At 38.0% G+C, this 17745-nt stretch overlaps 1 protein-coding gene and 1 non-coding gene across 12 annotated transcripts in view; both read left to right on the top strand.

Moving 5' to 3' along the window:
* Positions 1-17745, top strand: part of Unc13b (unc-13 homolog B) — a 202965-nt gene that overhangs the window by 75731 nt on the left and 109489 nt on the right. For 6 of the 11 annotated variants that reach the window (XM_087184287.1, XM_013068946.3, XM_087184289.1 and 3 more), the window contains 2 exons: positions 12857-12892; positions 17223-17457. In XM_087184287.1, coding sequence (XP_087040413.1) covers positions 12857-12892; positions 17223-17457 — 271 coding nt within the window. The remainder of the gene's footprint in view (positions 1-12856; positions 12893-17222; positions 17458-17745) is intronic. The other 5 variants (XM_087184288.1, XM_004873945.3, XM_004873948.3 and 2 more) reach the window with 1 other exon arrangement.
* On the top strand, positions 2367-2505 carry LOC147825842 (small nucleolar RNA SNORA29). Its single transcript, XR_015440168.1, has one exon. It is a non-coding gene; the product is annotated as a small nucleolar RNA SNORA29 (small nucleolar RNA).

Here is a 17745-nt window from a genome sequence, read left to right as displayed (position 1 = left end):
TTTAAGGAATGTTGGGGTACTACAAGCTGAAAATTCTGGATGTCTTGAGTTTGGAGAATAAGAAGAATGGGGAAGAGTCAGAGAGGAGGCCAGTTAAACACAGAAGTTCGTATCATGCCATGCAAGCTGGTTTATATTGTATCTTGGAGACAGTGGGAAGCTTTTGAAGACTTTATGCGGAGGAATGATGGTGGGAGTTAATAGGAATTTGAGCAGTTTACTGCATTTAAAATTCCTTATAGGGCTGGGGATTTAGCTCAGTGATTCTGGCACCTGCCTTGCAAGTGCAAGGTCCTGAGTTTGATCCCTGGTACCAAAAAATAAAATCCTTATAGATTTTGACACAGGTATATAGAAAACTCCACAGAACAGATGTTTAGTCTAATGAACAAGTATAAGGTAAGCCAAAAATAGGCTTTACCAGCTGCCCTTTAGAGCCCTCCATATGCCCCATTCCTATCACAATCTGCTCCTTCCTAAAAGTTACTACTTTTTTGATGTTTCTGATAATGACTTCCTTGCTTTTCTTTGTTATGAACCAAATATGTTTCTTTAAACATTGATTTTGCTTGTTTTCTCTTTTTGATGTGTAATTCTTTTAAAATCTGAGTTTCTTTCTTTCTATCTTTTCTTCTTTTTTATTGATACTGGGGATCAAACTCATGACCTTGTGCTTACCAGAATCTGTGAGTTTCTTTACTTAATTTTTAAACTTGTAGTTTCCTTTTTGAAGAAATTAGGCCACTTCACTACATGATTTTTTTTTGATTTACAGAGTCTACTGCATTTTAGATTTTGCTTAATATCCTCCTCAGTCCTTGTATTTCCTGTAAATTGATAGTGGGACCTAGAAGATTGGTCAAATTGAAGTACATTTTAATTTGAAAAATTTTCCCTGTTGGTAGGCATTTGCATTGTTTCCATATTTGTGCTACTAAAACATTGTGCAATAGTGAGAAACTGCAAGTATGTTTTTTGCTAAACCATGTTTAAATTTTCCTTTCTCTACTACGTATTTATGTACTTTTATAGCACTTAGTATGTTTATTTTTTTAATTCATTAAGTTTATTGGTACATTTTAGGTATACAGTATGATGACATTCATCATTGGGAATTTGTACCTTTACATGATATATCTTGGTTCTTATTTTTTTCTCCATTCCCCTCCCCTTCCTTTAACCCCTCTTTTCCCTCCCTATTTACAAAGACTGTTTCTTTTTTTTTTCCTTTTCTCATATTTGTTCCTTTCCCCTGCCCCTCCCACTTTCCCTTTGGATCTGTTCTTCCTATTTCACATTATTATTGATTAATATTTGTTTTCTTGGGATGGGATTTAGCTCAGTGGTTCCACCAGCTGCCTCTCAAGTGCAAGGTCTTGAGTTCAATCCCTGGTACCAAAAAAAAAAATTTGTTTTCTTCCCTAGGCCATAAATTTCATGAGTAGGGAATGTGCTTATCTATGTGTCCACAGTAACTTTGTTCAATAAATATTAGTTGAATAAATGCATTTTTATAAGTGGAATTATCGGGTTAAAGACTATACACATTTTAAATTTTGTTAGATACTGTCAGATTGTACTCTAAAAGATTGTGCCTATTTATGTTCCTACTGGTAGTTGTTTTCTCACATCCAGCCACACTAGCCCTATTGTCCCCCTCTTCTTTGCTTCTATAAACATTTTGACACGTATGTTATAGATTCTGTTCTAGATACTAGGGATTTATTAGGGAGCAAAACAAACATTCTGAGAGTGGCAGGAGGTAGTCAATAAACATCATGAATAATGAAATCACATAGGATATTAAGAAGTAGACCAAGAAAAGAGTACCTACCTGGTGAAAAGCAGTTGGTAATGCTAGAATTGGAGTTGAATTGTAATGTTAAATAAGATGAGAGTATAGGTCACTATGAGAAGGTGACATTTGAGCAAAGACTTGAAGAGATGAGGGTATTAGCATGTGGCTTTCTGGGAAAAGATTTAGACAGAAAACATCTGGTTCATAGGCTAGTGGTGACTGCAAAGGAGCAGAAAGAAGTCTGCTGGGTGCTGGTAATGCTCTTTCTTGATCTGTGTATTGATTATATGAGTGTGCTCACAGTTTCATTGAGCAATACTGTTATGATTTGTGTACTTTTCTATGTCATGCTTCAGGAGAACTTCTACATTAAAAATAAGGAATGGATACCCATGATGTATGTAATCATTATGTACTACGAACATGTACCAATAAAAAATAAATAAGTAATAAAAAAATTAAAGAGTTGATGTTCAACATTAGTGCTTAACCAGTTGTTCATGGGTATTTTCCTTTGGCTTTCATCAATATGATGAATGTGTTAATTTCTATTAATAATCATCTTTTCTTTCCCTTTTGACTACCACATTTTCTCCAATAATAGATTTTGGTGGCTATGCTTGTGGGATAGATTAAAGTTGCCAGGATCGGCAAAGGGAGGGTTTTTCAGTGTCCTCCTCCTATATGAAATGGCTGAACAGAATACCATTTCCTATAGCATTTTGACACCACATGCAATGTGATACAATCAAAAGGTTTGAGTAGCAGATTCATAAGTATTTTTCTCTCCCATACATTAAACAAAACAAAAAAACTCATCTTTTCCTTCCTATTCTATATCCTACTTGATTTTTATAAATTATTTTTTTACCATAAAACTAGGTTTGATTACTATATTTGTATTTAATTTTGGATTTTTATATCTATATTCACAAGTAAGGTTGGTTGTTTCTTTTCGTTATTTCCCTATGTTAGATTCAAAGTGCTTTTCTTAAGTATAGGCTCTTTACTACTGTTTTCCATAGAGGAGAAGTTGTCTGGTACTTATCACATCTGTCTAGAAAAAGGGAAGAGAATAATTTCTAATATTTAACTTTATGTCCTTTCTGAGCTCCCTGGTAATTACTGTAATTTAGTAATTGATAGGTGAGACCTGTCATTGTCTCAGCTGTTTACTTGAAGTCTGGGCCTCAGATATTCTTTTATTTTAGTGTCATGGAAAAATTAATGAGCACTAGGCTATTAACTGGTTATATAACAGTTGCTCAGTGGTATTTTGTTTGATAATTATAAACCTTATTTTTTTAATGTGACCATTTCTAATTTCTTATATTTTCCACTAGAATCAAGATAAAATATGCAGAAGAAGCCTATGTATTATTGTAGTCTAGATTGAGTTTTGTTTTCTAGAGTTTCATACAAATGGAATCATATAGTGTGTATTTTTTGTGTCTAGCTCTCACTCAGGGCAAGGATTTTGAGATTCATTTTATTGAGTATAGCATGATCCAATCATCTTCTAAAAGTCCCACCTCTGAACATATGAGACTTTTGAGGGACATCTTAGATCTAAACCATAACATGTAGTATGCACTCTTTTTGTGTCTGGCTTTCACTCGGTGTAAAGATTTTGAGACTTGTTCCTTTTATTGAGTATATCAGTAATTTGTTCTTTTTTATTGCCAAGTAGTGTTCCATTATTATATGCCTTATTTTGTTTACCCATTCACCCAGTGATGGGCATTTGGGTTGTATCCAATAATTATGAATAATATGCACCAGGCATGGTGGTGCATGCCTGTAATTCCAGCACTTGTGAGGCTGAGGCTGCAGGATTACTGAGTTAGAGGCCAGCCTGGGCTACATAGTGAGTTCAAGGCCAGCCTGAATTACATAGTGAGACCCTGTCTCAAAAAAAAAAAATATGACTAACATAAACATGTGCATAATCATGTTTTCTTTTCTCTTGGTTAAATACATAGGAGTGGAATGGCTAGGTCATATGGTTACATATAGCTTTGTAAGGTTTTATTTTCATTGTTTACAGAGATTACAGTGGACCCTTGATTTATGAACTCAGTTCCTTCCGAGGGCTGGTTGTAACTCAAGTTGGTCAGTGAAGGCTCTACACAGCCTTCAGTCTCTCTCCTGTACACAGGCAGGTCTCAGTGTCCTTAGAGAGACATTGGCCCAGGATTTCTCAATTAACTATACACAGGAAAGGTTGTTGTAATATTCCTTCCAAAATCCTTTAAGGGTTAAATCCGTATCTGAGACCATCTGAAAGCACAAGCGTCTGGCATTTGAGTCATAACTCAAGACTTTGGTTATAAGTTAAAACTAAAATTCTAGTCATAACCCAAGTTGTTCCTATGTCACGCCGGTCAAAATTTGAGGGTATACTGTTTACTAGAGTCATTGAGCACTGCTTAAGAAGAGTTAAGTGGAACTTGAGGAAAGCACCAACTATGTAAGGTAGGGAAGGGAAGATTTATTAATTATTATTTGTCTAGTGCATAGTTACAATGCCACATACATGATTTTCAATATTTATGCAACCCCAAGAGGTAAGTTGTATTAATCACTTTTTGTAGATGAGAAAACAGAAGTATAGAGATGGTAACAGTCGAGGGTGACACAACTACTATGTGATAGCTTAGAACTTAGGTTTGTCTGGTTGCAAAATTAAAGCTATTTCTATATTACACCAACAAAGAGTAGAATTGAAGGATGCTACAGCTTCAGAGGTGGTGAGACAGATAGGGGGAGTCAGGCACTTTCATCTCTCTATCGCCTGAGTATGGTAAGAATGGGAACTGTAAAAAATAGCTCTTTCAGTAATAAAGGCCTTGTTTTGGGGGACTGGTTACCAGTGAGGTTCAATATTTATTTGGTTTTGAAAGCCAAGAAAGTAGATGCCCTGAGAGAGCTGTTGTAGATTATTGAAAGAGCAGTGATGTGATTTGCAGCTGGGTTTAGGAAAATTAGTCTAGTTGCCATCTGCTGAGTAGATTGAATGGGATAGAAATTATAAGGTCATAAATCCAGCCAAAGATCTTGTAATAATTCAGGCACAGGGTAATAAGTTTATTCATAAGGACAGAGAGACATATGAGGAGGGCATAATAGGAAGGAGACTTCAGCAGAATGAATTGCTCGGTAGGTGATTGATTGGGTGTGGGATATGAAGTAAATGGGAATTTGTGGAAAGGTTCTGTGGTTTTTGGCTTTGCAGTACGGAGAGTTCAGTGGGTTTGGACTTGAGGTATACCTGTGCCTCCATATCTTGAGAGATGTCATTCCTTTGTAAATACAATGCCATTTCAGTAGAGGATTGTGATACTGTGATTTATAATAAGAACTATATATTTTGATCTTTGACCTTGGTCCCTGAGACAGAGCTTCTAGACCTTTGGAATTTCTTGGGCATTAAGAATGTCTTGTTCAGGCCGGGGATTTAGCTCAGTGGTTTTGCTGCCTGCTTCACAAGCGCAAGGACCTGAGTTCGATCCCCGGTACCAAAAAAAAAAAAAAAAAGAATGTCTTGTTCCACAAATGCTGGCAGAGCTGTGGGGAAAGAGGAACACTGCTCCACTACTGGTGGGAGTGTAGACTGGTACAACCACTGTGGAAATAGTATGAGGATACCTCGAAGAACTAGGACTGGAAGTCCCATTTGACCCAGCTATTCCCCGGCTGGGTATCTTCCCCAAAGAATTAAAAGAATCATACCAGTGATATATGTGGACCCATGTTCATAGCAGTACAATTTGTAGTAGCTAAAACTTGGAAGCAGCCCAATTGCCCATCAACTCCAGACTGGATAAAAGAAAATGTGGTTTTTTTTTAACTAAAATGGAGTACTACTCAGCCATAAAAAATGAGAAATTAGAGACATTTATAGCTAAATGGAGACGCACTGAGGCAATACTCTTAAGTGAAATAAATAGAACACACATGTAAATACCGAATAGTTTCTCTGGTGTGAGAAACTGAAAGTGTAAATAAGGACTAAAAGGTATAATAGATAATGTGAAATAGTAAGAAAAGGGGCAAAGGGGAAGGGGAGGGGTAGGGGAAAGGAAAGAAGGGAATGGAATTAATATGAAAAAATGAAAAAAAAGTCTTTGTAAATAGGGAGGGATGGAGGAGTTGAAGGGAGGGCAGGGGAAGGGAGAAAAAATAACCCAGAGAGATTATGTAAATGTGCAAATTTCCAGTGATGAATGTCATTATATTGTATACCTAAAATATACCAATAAAATAAAAATTAAAAAAAAGAATATCTTGTTCTAATTTTCTTATTATGAAATTTTATTTTATTTTTTCACAAAATAAACAAACCTATAAGATTAGCTGGGCACAGTTGGCACATGGCTTCAGGAGGCTGAGGCAGCAGGAGGATCAGAAGTTCAAGGCCAGACTAGGCAACCCTGTCTTAAAATAAAATAAGCCCATGTGGTGGCACACACTTATTGTCCCAGCACTTGGGAGACTGCAACAGGAGGATCACCACAGGTTTGAGGCCAGCCTGAACTGCATAGCGAGAGACTGTCTCAAAAAACCAAGATGATGATGATGATGATGATGATGTAAATTAAAAAGAGCTGGGGATGTAGCACAGCATTAGCATGGTTGCCTACCATGGGCGAGGCCCTGGCTTTGATCCCCAGCTCCACAAAAAGAAAAAGAAATAGAAAAGGATATAAAGGAAAGGAAAGGAAAGGAAAAGAAAGGAAAGGAAAGGAAAAGAAAGGAAAGGAAAGGAAAGGACAAAACCCACAAGAATCTAATATTTTCTACATTGTTTATCTCATGAAGTACAAACTCCTGCTTGGGCTTTTCTTTCTTGATCTTATGCTATCATTTGAATATTTAGGCTTTATATAAATTATTTAGAGTTCCTTCCCTTGTTGAGATGCTGTGTTTCTAGTGATTGGTCACTTAAACAACATAAACCTAAGTAAATATTATAAATGCCAAAAAAAAAGAATGTCTTAATCCAACAAGACGATTCTTGGTAGGCTCCAAGATGGAGACTGGCCATCAGAAAAACCAAAGCCATGTCTAGAAGCTTGGAACTTGTAGTCCTACCATTCTTCAGGAAGAGGAAAGGGTCTAGAAATTGAGTTGTTGACAAATTATACCTGTGTGATGGAGCCTCCATAAAAATCCCTAAAGTATGGAGTTTAGAGAACAATGCATCCATATGCTGGGAGGGTGACAGGATCTCCTGTACTCAGGGCCCTTCCAGGCCTTGATTTAGTTGTCTCTTCATCTGGATATTCATCTGTAGCCTTTGCAATATCCTTTAAATAAATACATACAATAGAAAAAGTGTTTCCCTCCATTACGTGAATCATCCTAGCAAACAATCAGACCTAAGGAAGAGATCATGAGAGTCCCAATTTACAATCAGTTAATCATAAGTTCAAGTCAAGTCTAACCTGGGAGTTGGATTGCATTCTGACCTGGGGACAAGTCTTGTGGGACTGAGCCCTTTACTGTGGGATCTGATGCTGTCTCTGGATAGTATCAGAATTGAATTGAATTGTAGGACACCCAGTTGGTGTATGCTGGGGATTTGCTTGGTATGTGTGTGTGGCTTCCCACATTTTGGCTATAGAAATGTCCTGGGTTGTGTTGACTGGGGGAGTAGTAAAGCGGTTCGGTTTCTTCTGTCTCTTGAGGGTGCTGGCTTTCTAGACTGCCTGAGTGTTAGTAGCAGGTGTCACTAAGCTAGAGGGTAAATGATTATTCATCTGTCAAATATGTGAGCAAAAGAGGCTCTAAGGAAACGGGAAGCATTAGCATGCATATTAAAATGGTCATTTTGACACTCATTTGATATGTGTGAATGCTTAATTTGAGAATGTTGATTTTCTGATAAGCTCTAAGGGTACTTAGAGTTTTTTCTGTAACACATTTGGCCATTGTCTTTTTCCATACTTGCTTCTTTCCTGGCATACTATGGTAGTAATTCCTTCTATTCTACTTACTCACATTTGACTTTTTATTGTATGAATTGTGGAATCTCTTGATGTCACCTTCCATCGAAACGGCAGACGGGAAACACGAAATGGCACACAGGACTTGGAGGCAGAAAGCAAACTTTATTACGTCGAGGGGCCTGGTCAGGATAGTTCCTTAAAGTACCAGACAGCTGTCTTTTGTCCTTCTACAGTTTATATACGGTTTTCAAACAGGAACTAAGTACAGAAGCAGAGCAAGCAGTTGATTGGTTACATATGATATCATTACTGATTGGTCTATAGCAAGTTCAAACTCGGGTTAGAAAACATTAGTTCAGCGTAAGGTTGACTAGATAAGGGAGACACATATTTGGAATATGCATCAGTTCAGGGCAGGGTCTGCCAAGGAGGAATAGATAAGGAGACATGTACTTGGAGTGGGCATCAGTTCAGGGCAGGGACTGTCAAAGAGGAATTTACTTGGGCTGAAAAAATAAAACTGCACACACTGTCAGCTGTTTTATTTTTGTTTCACCATGGCAGGTGCTTCAGTGTGTTTCTGAAAAGTCTATACTTTAGCTTTTGCTCATTGAAATTTCTCTCATTAAAGCTGTTAGTAATTTTTTGTTTCTAAATCCATTTTACTTCTATTTGGTCTGTAGCACTTAATATCTACTAACTGCTTTCTCCTTGAAACCTTGTTTTCCTTGATCACAGATACCACACTGCCATGGTTTTCTTCCCATCTCTCTTACTCATTCATAGTCATTTTCATGAGCTTCTTTGTCTGCCTTTAACAGAAAAGATAGATTTATTAAGGTATAATTTACATACAGTATATAGTTCCTTTCAGTGTATCGGCTTAGAGTTTTGACAAACACATCCAGTTTGTAACCACAACCATAATCAAGACATGGAGAAGTTCTGTCATCCCTAATAGTTCATTACACTCCTTTGTAGTCAACCTCTCCCACTCCTAACCCATGTCAACTACTAATCTGTTTTTTTTTTTTTGTCCCTATAATATTGTCTTTTCCAGAACATCCCATAAATGGAATCATACAGTACATCACTTTTTGAGTCTGGCTTCTTTCACTTATCAGTGCATTTGAGATTTGTCTGTGTGTGTCAGTAGTTCATCTCTTTTTATTCCTGATTAGTATTTGATTCTGTGAATGTACCATTGTTGATCTATTCATTAGTTGTAGGACATTTATATTTCTAGGTTTTTTTTGTTTTTTGTTTTTTGTTTTGTTGTTGTTGTTGTTGCTGTTTTTGTTGTTACCAGGGATCAAACTCAGGACCTTGGGCTTTCGAGGCAGGTGGCGGAACCACTGAGCTAAATCCCCTGCCCTGTATTTCTAGTTTTTAGAGTGAACCTCAAAACTAAAGTAAGCATCAGCAAACATTTATGTACAGAGTTTTTGTATGAACCTGGTTTTGTTTCTTTTGGGTAGATATGTAGGGGGAGAGTTTCTGGGTGTGTGGTGCGTATATAATTTTATAAGAAATGCCAAGACTGTTTTCCAAAATGTTCTATCTCTTTGCATTCTGTTTTTTTGCTGTTTGTTTGTTTGCTTGTTTTGAGTCAGGGTCTTGTTATGTAGCTGGGCTGGCCTCCAACTCATGGCAATTCTACTGCCTCAGCCTCCCTGTGCTGGGATTACAAATGCTTCTCTTTGCATTCTTGACAGCAGTGTATGAGAGTTCCAGTTGCTCTACTGCCTCACCAACACTTTTTGTTAACAGCTGTCATCCTCTTCCTCCTCCTCCTCATTTTGTTTATTTATTTATTTATTTATTGAGGCATAGTCTCACTATATAGCCCAGGCTGAGAACTCACTATGTAGCCTAGGCTGGCCTTGAATTTGATCCTCTTGCCTAAGTGCCGGGTTTACAGTGTGTATCACCATGCCCAGCTATCTTTCTTATTTTTCTTTTTTCTTTTTTTGGTACCAGGGATCAAACTCAGGACCTTGTGCTTGCGAAGCAGGCAGTGGAACCACTGAGCTAAATCCCTAGCCCTATCTTCCTTATTTTAAATATGGTTGTTTCTTAGGGGTTTTTCTTTTTTAAACCCCTTTTATGTGGTCCCTCTGTCCTTAATCTGCAGTCTGCCTCCGTGTTCATATTTACTCACTTTTATATTTTATTTATCAATTTATAAAATTTGTTGAGACATTTTACTAAAATGAAAATATTTATTTTTATTGGTAAAGCTTCTATTTTTTGTTAGGCAATATTTAGGAACTGTGAGAGTACAGGAAAGGAAGGAAGCAGAAAAATCCTTACTGTCAGGGAGTTTATATTCTGAAAGCTTTCAAATCTTCTGCTCTGCTCTTTCCTAAGCTCCGTAAACCCATATATCCAGCTGTCTATTGGACATACTAATTTGAAATGTCTTATAGATATCCTCAAGTCAAGATACGCAAGCACTGAATTGATTAGTTCCCTTACCCTGTCCCCTTTTTTGTATTTTTCTTCTCAGTGAATGTTACGTCCACCTAGTAGCTCAAGCTAAAAACCTAACCTCAGTTATTCATCAAACTGTTGATTTTTACTTCCAGAAATATCTCATGAATTTGTCCATTTCTCTCCATGCCTTTTGCCACGGATAATTCAACAAATGTGTGCAACCTCCTCCTTACTAGTGCCCTTACTCTACCAACAAATTGGCCATACTGTACCATTCTTCTCTGTATGAAATGGTAAATGTGATCCTTTCTCGCCCCTTTAAAAGCCATGGTAGCTCTGCATTCTCTTTAGATAATCAAAATTCCTAACATTACATAATTTCCTCATAGTACTAAAGATCAGTATCTTTCATAATTCTGCAGCCTTGTTCAGATATGTCAGAATTATTTTAGTTCACCAAATGTGCCTTTGGACATGTAATTTTATTTTTCCTATGACATTTCTTTCTTTTTCTTTATCAGTCTACAGCCATGCCACCCAGAAGGCGCATGGTCTCATCTTTTTCTTTTTCAGTTCTTACACCTAGCAAAACCTAAGTGGTTTTGTTTTATTTTTTGAAACAGGGTAATGTACGTAGCACAGGCTGGCCTTGAACTCCTGGTCCTCTTTCTCAGCCTCCTGAGTGCTGGGATTACAGAGTGCTTGGATTGCAGGGGTGTACCACCACACCCAACGTCTAACTTTCCTTAGTAATTGTTCTACTAGCTAATGATTTTTTAGGGTGGGGAAACAAAGTTACTTAATTAAACTGATGTTATTTGTTTTATAATGAGACTGGGCTGAAGTTTTGAGAATAGGGAACTGGCTTGTTAGAGAATATAACAGACTTGAAAAAATTTTTTTCACATTTTAGAGATCAGATTATTCATTCAATTTACTAATCTAATAGATATTTATTAAGCACCCTTTATGTGAAAGAAACTGCTATGCAGTGCTATGCTCAAGGATGAGGTAGTGTCCTGAAGGGAGGTCCTTCTTTGGCCTCAGAGTTAAGGTGAAAAACAGCAGTCACTTGTCTGGAGCGATCTAGGTTGAAGGACATATTCTGAAATTATTTTTTTTTTCTTCTAAAGGTTCTATGTGATCATTTTTTCCATTTTCTTTTTAAAAAGTAATAAAGTAATTACCCTCTAACAGTTGCTATGGTAACTGTACTATAGCCTAAGAGAATTTTAGTCACCCCTCCCATGGTTAGAAGATCAAATCAGTTATTAAAAAATTTAAATGGCACATTAAACTAACGTACCGTCTCTGAGAGTTGAGAAGAGACATAGGTGGTAGGAGGAAGGTAAGTACCTGGGAAGAAAAGTGGTCGTTACCATCTAGCTAAATTAAATGTCCTATGACTGATCGGTAGTCCCATATGCTTAGGATAGGGGTTAGCTCAGGTAAGTGCAAACAGTTTGGGTTGGCATCATCTGATGCTCTCAGAATTTGAGTTTCACTGCAAATTTTTAAGGGAGCTGCGCCTTCAGAATTCCAAGACTTCTGGGCCATATATTGAAGATCCCTTCAGGGACCTTAGGGGTGTCAGAGTATACAGACCTGGGAATTGTTTTCTTTCTGTCACCTCTTTATTAGGAGCCAGTAAGGCAGGCAAAGCTGGCAGCATGACAAAACTATTGCTGACCTTGTTTCAGAGGTTGTGCCAAATACTTTATGTGCATTTTCTCATCCTTACAATAGCACAGTGAGACTCATTATTATTCTCACATTACCAGTGAGGAAATATCTCTCATGACTGATTCAAAATCAGATCGCTAATAAGTGGCAGAGTCAGAACAACTGAGCTTTGACTTTAAAACTCATGTTCTTAATCATGAAGCTAAAATATTACTTCTTTCCTAGGATTGACAGCCTAGTTTTAGTGATTTGTCACAATTAGTTGGCTCATTCAGATTATGGGATAGGATTTAAATTTAACATTTAGTTTTTTACTTTGAAAAAATGAAGTTTTCAGTTTTCTATTTTCAAAGCTTTGTGTTTTAATAGACTTTGTTAAAGGTTTATAGATAATTCAGAAAAACGGTATCTCTGAGGACCCAATAGGCTAGAATATTTTATTACACTTTAGAATATTAGAGATTTAGTTTTTAAGAGATTGACATTGCCATTTGCTGCCCTTTTAACTTTCTTTTAGTAGAGAGCAGCAGAATTGGACATCATCACTCCCAGACAGGGGTGGTGTCAGGGCTGACTTCTCATGGGTATACTGTGGCACACTCAGGTTTGGTTAACACAGAGACAAGGAAGAGCTTCTTAGAGACAGGAGGTAGAATTTTGCTTCATTTGACTCAGGAAAGGCACCAGAACCCCTAAATTATGGTGCTCTGAGAAAGATATAGACCAGCAGAAGGTTTAAAATGGTATAGAAGCAATAGGTTTTGTTGTTATTATTTGTTTTATTATTTTCTATCTAGTAAATAACAAAGAGCAAGAATACTTTGTAGATTTGTCTTATTTTATAGACGGCAGATATTCTGTTATATAAAGTTAATGGCATGCAAGTAGGGTAGGCTTAATAAGGTAAGGCACATAATAATTGGTGAATGGGGAAATGATCTTTGAATTTCTGCTAAAATTACCTGTCACTTCTTTGTGGTTTTCTTAGGTCACTGGACCTATTTGGGCTGGGGAGAGCAGCAAAGTACGTAAGAATTAAAATTCTGTGTGATTTTCTTGATCTTTTGAATGTGATTCCTCTGAACCATGAAGCTGGATATTCATGCATACAAGCATATGTAATTCCATTCTCTTCTCTCCTCCTTAATTCTCAGGAGACAATTAGCTATAGTGGAATGTTAAATTCTTCCAGGGTGGTTTCTTGAAGTAAGTGTGTGTGTGTGTCTGAGAGAGAGAGAGAGAGAGAGAGAGAGAGAGAGAGAGAGAGAGAGAGAGAGAGAGAGACCAAACCAAATCCCACTCCCAATCCTGACAAGATCACTTGGTCTTTACTCCCCAGAAGCAAGCAGTATCATAGGTCCCTAGTATGGGAAACCCTTTTCCACTGGTTCTTGACCAGAAAAAGGCTTATTCTTGGATGAACTAAAGGCAGAGTCATTGCTGTGCATTTTGATTTGGATGAATAACACTAGTCTGGGGGAGGTTTTCAGAATAGCCTACTGTCGCAGGTGTATTAGTCTTGGAAAGTGAGAATGCCATTTCAGCCAGAACCTGGTTTTGTAAAGGAAACAAGAGGTTGAAAATATGGTTTAACTTTCCTTGAAGCAGCCCATCTAGATTTGATACCACCTTTGTCATAGAGTTTAGGGATTAGCCAATTCTTTCAGTCAAAATACACAACTATAGGCTAACAATACCGGCTGTGTTACCCATTTGAGGTACAGCAGGTGCTAAGAAAGGCCAAATTTTGTCCTGTCACTGGCATTTCTTGCAAAGTATGTAGTTTCTGTGGTTTGAATCCTGAGTATTTCTACTGTTAGAGAACTGTTCCAAAGTAACCTAAGAGAGCTTAAATATGTTAAGATTTTCATGTAGGAGGGGGAAAAACTGCCATGAAAAAGACATTGTCAGTTCTCTTTCCTTTCTCCTCTGGCTGATAAAGTTCTAGCTGTGCTCACAATTTAAAGATTGGAACTGAATCCAAGAGTACTACACACAAGAGAGCCTCATTGTTCATTTGATTTGAGTGCTTTCTCTTGTGTTTGGAGACCCATCTTTGCCCTAGGTTAGATTACTTTCCTCAGCCTATTTTCCGGGGCTTGCTTTCTGTTATTCCCTCCCACATTCTTTTATGCAGATGCTAAGTAAACTAACAAACTGTGTCTCAAGAAAATATAGCCTTTCCCACTTTTGTGCCTTTAATCGTGTCATTGCTTATACCCAGATTCTAGATATTTATTCCCTTTCCCTCCAGTCTTCACCTGTTAAAAAACACACAATTCTTCAAAGCTGTCACCTCCGTGAAGCTTTCTCTACTCACCCTATAGGGAAATGAACTTACTTTACTTCTAACTCATGTAACACTTGGTTTATGCTATTCTCATGGAGTAAACTTCCTTGTATAACAATTCAATGTTTGTATTTATATATTTTTTTCCTTTTCTCATATTTTTCTTTTCCTTTCTTTCCTTTCCCCTTCCCCTCCCACTTCCTGTATTCTTTTAGACATGTATTTATATTTTATTCTCCTCTTAGATTGACTTACATTTTGAATCTTCTGTGGTTAGCCTTGTGTGTATAGACATTCAGTATTTGAAGGAGTAAATGTTCCCAGGTAATTTCAAATAGTGTACTAGGGGCTTTTCAACTTTTGCCCTTAAACTAGCCCATAAGTCCCTCCTTATGCTTAGCAAACAAACTAGCACTAATTAGCTTCTCTTTTTCTGAAAAGCTAGGCGTTTTACCATCTAGCTGACATGGTGCTGTGGGGCACATTGTAGACCCAGTAAAAGATAATGACTGACAGACACACTAAAGCACAGCTCTTTTATTAAAGCTGAAATGTTAACATTTTTCTTAATTTTTCATTTTAGTTTCTAATTAGACTTGGTTATACCAGGAATTTTACATTCTGTGGAAACTGAGGATGACAGAGAGAAAACTGGTCTTTGTCTTTGTCTTTCCCTACTTTTTTGTGTGTATATGTGTTTCTGTCCTTTGTCTCACCTCACTTTATATTTACTTTCTTCTGATATTCCTGCTTTTCATGTTTTCTCTTCTCCCAACCTCTTATTTCCAGGCACACTTTGTTTCTTGGTATTTACCCTTCATTTCTTTAGTATAGAAATGTTATAGGCTTTAGGAAAGTTATGATATATTGTTCCCCTCAGCCTAACAAACTAAAAAAAAAGCAAAGCATTACTTAGGAATAATAGGTCAGATACAGTGAGAAAGTAAAGTTCTATCCAAGTAGTTTCTTACGTTGGGTCATGGGCTTCTAACTGGCTAAGCTGTCTTACTTCAAAGGCAATGTGATTGTCTATCACTGGTGCCTCTTTGGAGACTCAATCGTGGTTCTGTGGCTTATGTGCCACTGCTTTTCCTGCTGGAATTGATGGAGACTTTTGGTTTTGTCTTTTTTGTTGCCTCTGCCCCCTCATCTGTATGCATGAATAGTCCAGCACTGACTTCTTCCGACTTAGTCCTTCTGTTGATTCAGTCTGAAGAGCATATTGGTTTTCTCTTGATTCTTTCTTTCTAGTCTTTAGATGCAAATGCATCAAGGGCTAAAACCAGTATCTTCAGAGCCTCTTTTTCCTAATGTGTCATCACAATGATTTCCATCTTTGTTTGCTTTTGTTTTTAACCTTTACTACTCTTATCCTGGCCAGAGTACTGCTTGCTTTTAACTGGCAAGTGTTACTAATAATTGTGTCTCACAATTTGAAGATTGGCCTCTTTCTTGCTGATGTTTTTCCCTTCCTGGGGTTTTATTTTATTTTATTTTGGTACCGGGGATCAAACTCGGGTCCTCGTGCTTGTGAGGCAGGCAGCGGAACCACTGAGCTAAATCCCCGGCCCCTTCCTGGGATTTTAATATCTCCCTGCCTCCCTCCCTCCCTCCCTCCCTCTCTCTCTCTCTCTCTCTCTCTCTCTCTCTCCCTCCCTCTCCCTCCCCCCCCCGCAATAAATTCAGATGGAAAAATCTCCTTATCGATACAACTAGCCTCACCTTCTTGCTGTAAACTCAAATGGGAAAGCTCAGAAAATCCTACTTCCCATCTATACCCACAGATGTTATCTGTGGAACCCAGTACTCACACAGTCTTCCTTAAAACCCACGTGTTTATGCTCCCTGTCTCTTTTAGAGGAATTACCTATTTGGTTGTATGGCATAGAAAACAAATTGTCATTTCCCTATCACTGTCCATTTGTCCTCAGTTTTTATCATTTCTGGGATTTTTTTTCTAGTTTATTAACTCTTCCATTTCTGCTGTGTGTATATAAGTCTTTATCTGCTGCCTGAGCAATTGTAAAAGCCTAATCTTAACATCTTCAGAAGGGGCTGGGGTAGCTCAGTGGTGCCGTGCCTGCCTTGACGCAAGGTCCTAAGTTTGAGCCCCAGTACTGGAAGATTTACGGAAGACTTCTCCTGCCCACGCTGTTATCTCAATTATCTTTTTTTTTTTGATACCAGGGATCGAACTCAGGACCTTGTGCTTGCAAGGCAGGTGGCAGTACCACTGAGCTAAATCCCTGGCCCACCTTGATTATCTTTTAAAATCACTAATATAAAGAATTTGTCCTCCACTAAAAGTATCTCCCTTAGGTAATGATGAATTTCTTTTCCTCACTGTGAGCCAGATAGGAACTTGGCAAGAAAGGACAAGAATTGTTAGAGAAACCTGACATTGCAGCAACACAGAGAGACTGCTGCTGTTCTCAACTGCATCCAAAGCCTTTGGCTTGACTTCTGAGCCTTAGCTTTAACATTATTTATTTGTAGCACCAACTTTTAATATGGGACCTGCTTGTTTGGTTTAGTGCACTTTTTTTTTTGGTACTGGGGTTCAAACTCAGGATCTTGCACTTGCGAGGCAGGTGGCGGCACCACTGTAGTGCATATATTTTAAAATCCAAAAATGCCAGGCCAACTTTAGGTAAAAATTTTTTTTCTAAGATAGGGAAAAGCTGTTTTTTTCTCCCCTCTGTTCTCTCCTCTTGATGATAGTAGAGAACCAGAATTTATTTGTGACATTTAAAAATTAGACTTATGATATCTACAGAGGCAAAATTCTAGAGAATTCTGAGTTGGGAAAATGCAACTTGGAGCTCTTCTAAGAATCAGCACTAAAATGAAACCAAGTGTCTGATCTTATTTGACAAGGAGGGAGACTCTGGGTTATTAATAAAGACAGTTCATTCAGCACATAGCTTTGAGGTCACTAGGCTCATGTGCAACTCTGCTTGCTTTTGTTCTCAAGGTCCAGGCTTGTGGCTACCTAAATTAGAAACAGAAAAAATTCTGAAGAACTAAATAAACCTGGGGTGCTTGGACTGTGCTTACTCCACAGCTTTTGAAGACCCTGATAGTGCCGTTGATGACCGAGACAGCGACTATCGCAGTGAGACCAGCAATAGCGTCCCACCTCCTTATCATACAACTTCCCAGCCCAATGCTTCTGTGCACCAGTTTCCTGTGCCGGTGCAGTTGCCACAGCAGCTGCTACTTCAGGGCAGTTCCCGGGACTCTTGCAATGACTCTATACAGAGTTATGACTTTGATTATCCAGAGCGGCGAGCCCTCAGGTGGGTATTAAGAACAAAGTACTTTCTTTTCTTAGTATCTAGGTCCCATGACAAAAAGGATTTGGGTGCTTTCAAATGAGGTGGTAGTGGAAGAGTAACAGTAAGATGGGCCCAACTGCAATTGTTTTGTATAGATTTCTATCTTTTTTTCTGTTCCATATATTCACACACATCTCCACCAGGAATACTTCTCTTTATGATCAGTTATTCTCAACTGGTGAGGGCATTTTTCACTTGGGGTAAATGGCTGAAAGTAAACTGCCTGTCCCCCTCACCCCCACCCAGTTA

Source organism: Heterocephalus glaber, unplaced genomic scaffold (assembly GCF_053883595.1).
Source record: "Heterocephalus glaber isolate CG9 unplaced genomic scaffold, H.glaber_assembly_v1.0 deba00001481, whole genome shotgun sequence".
Lineage (NCBI taxonomy): Eukaryota > Metazoa > Chordata > Mammalia > Rodentia > Bathyergidae > Heterocephalus > Heterocephalus glaber.
Note: the sequence above shows the minus strand (reverse complement) of the source record. Positions and strands in the feature narration are given on the sequence as shown.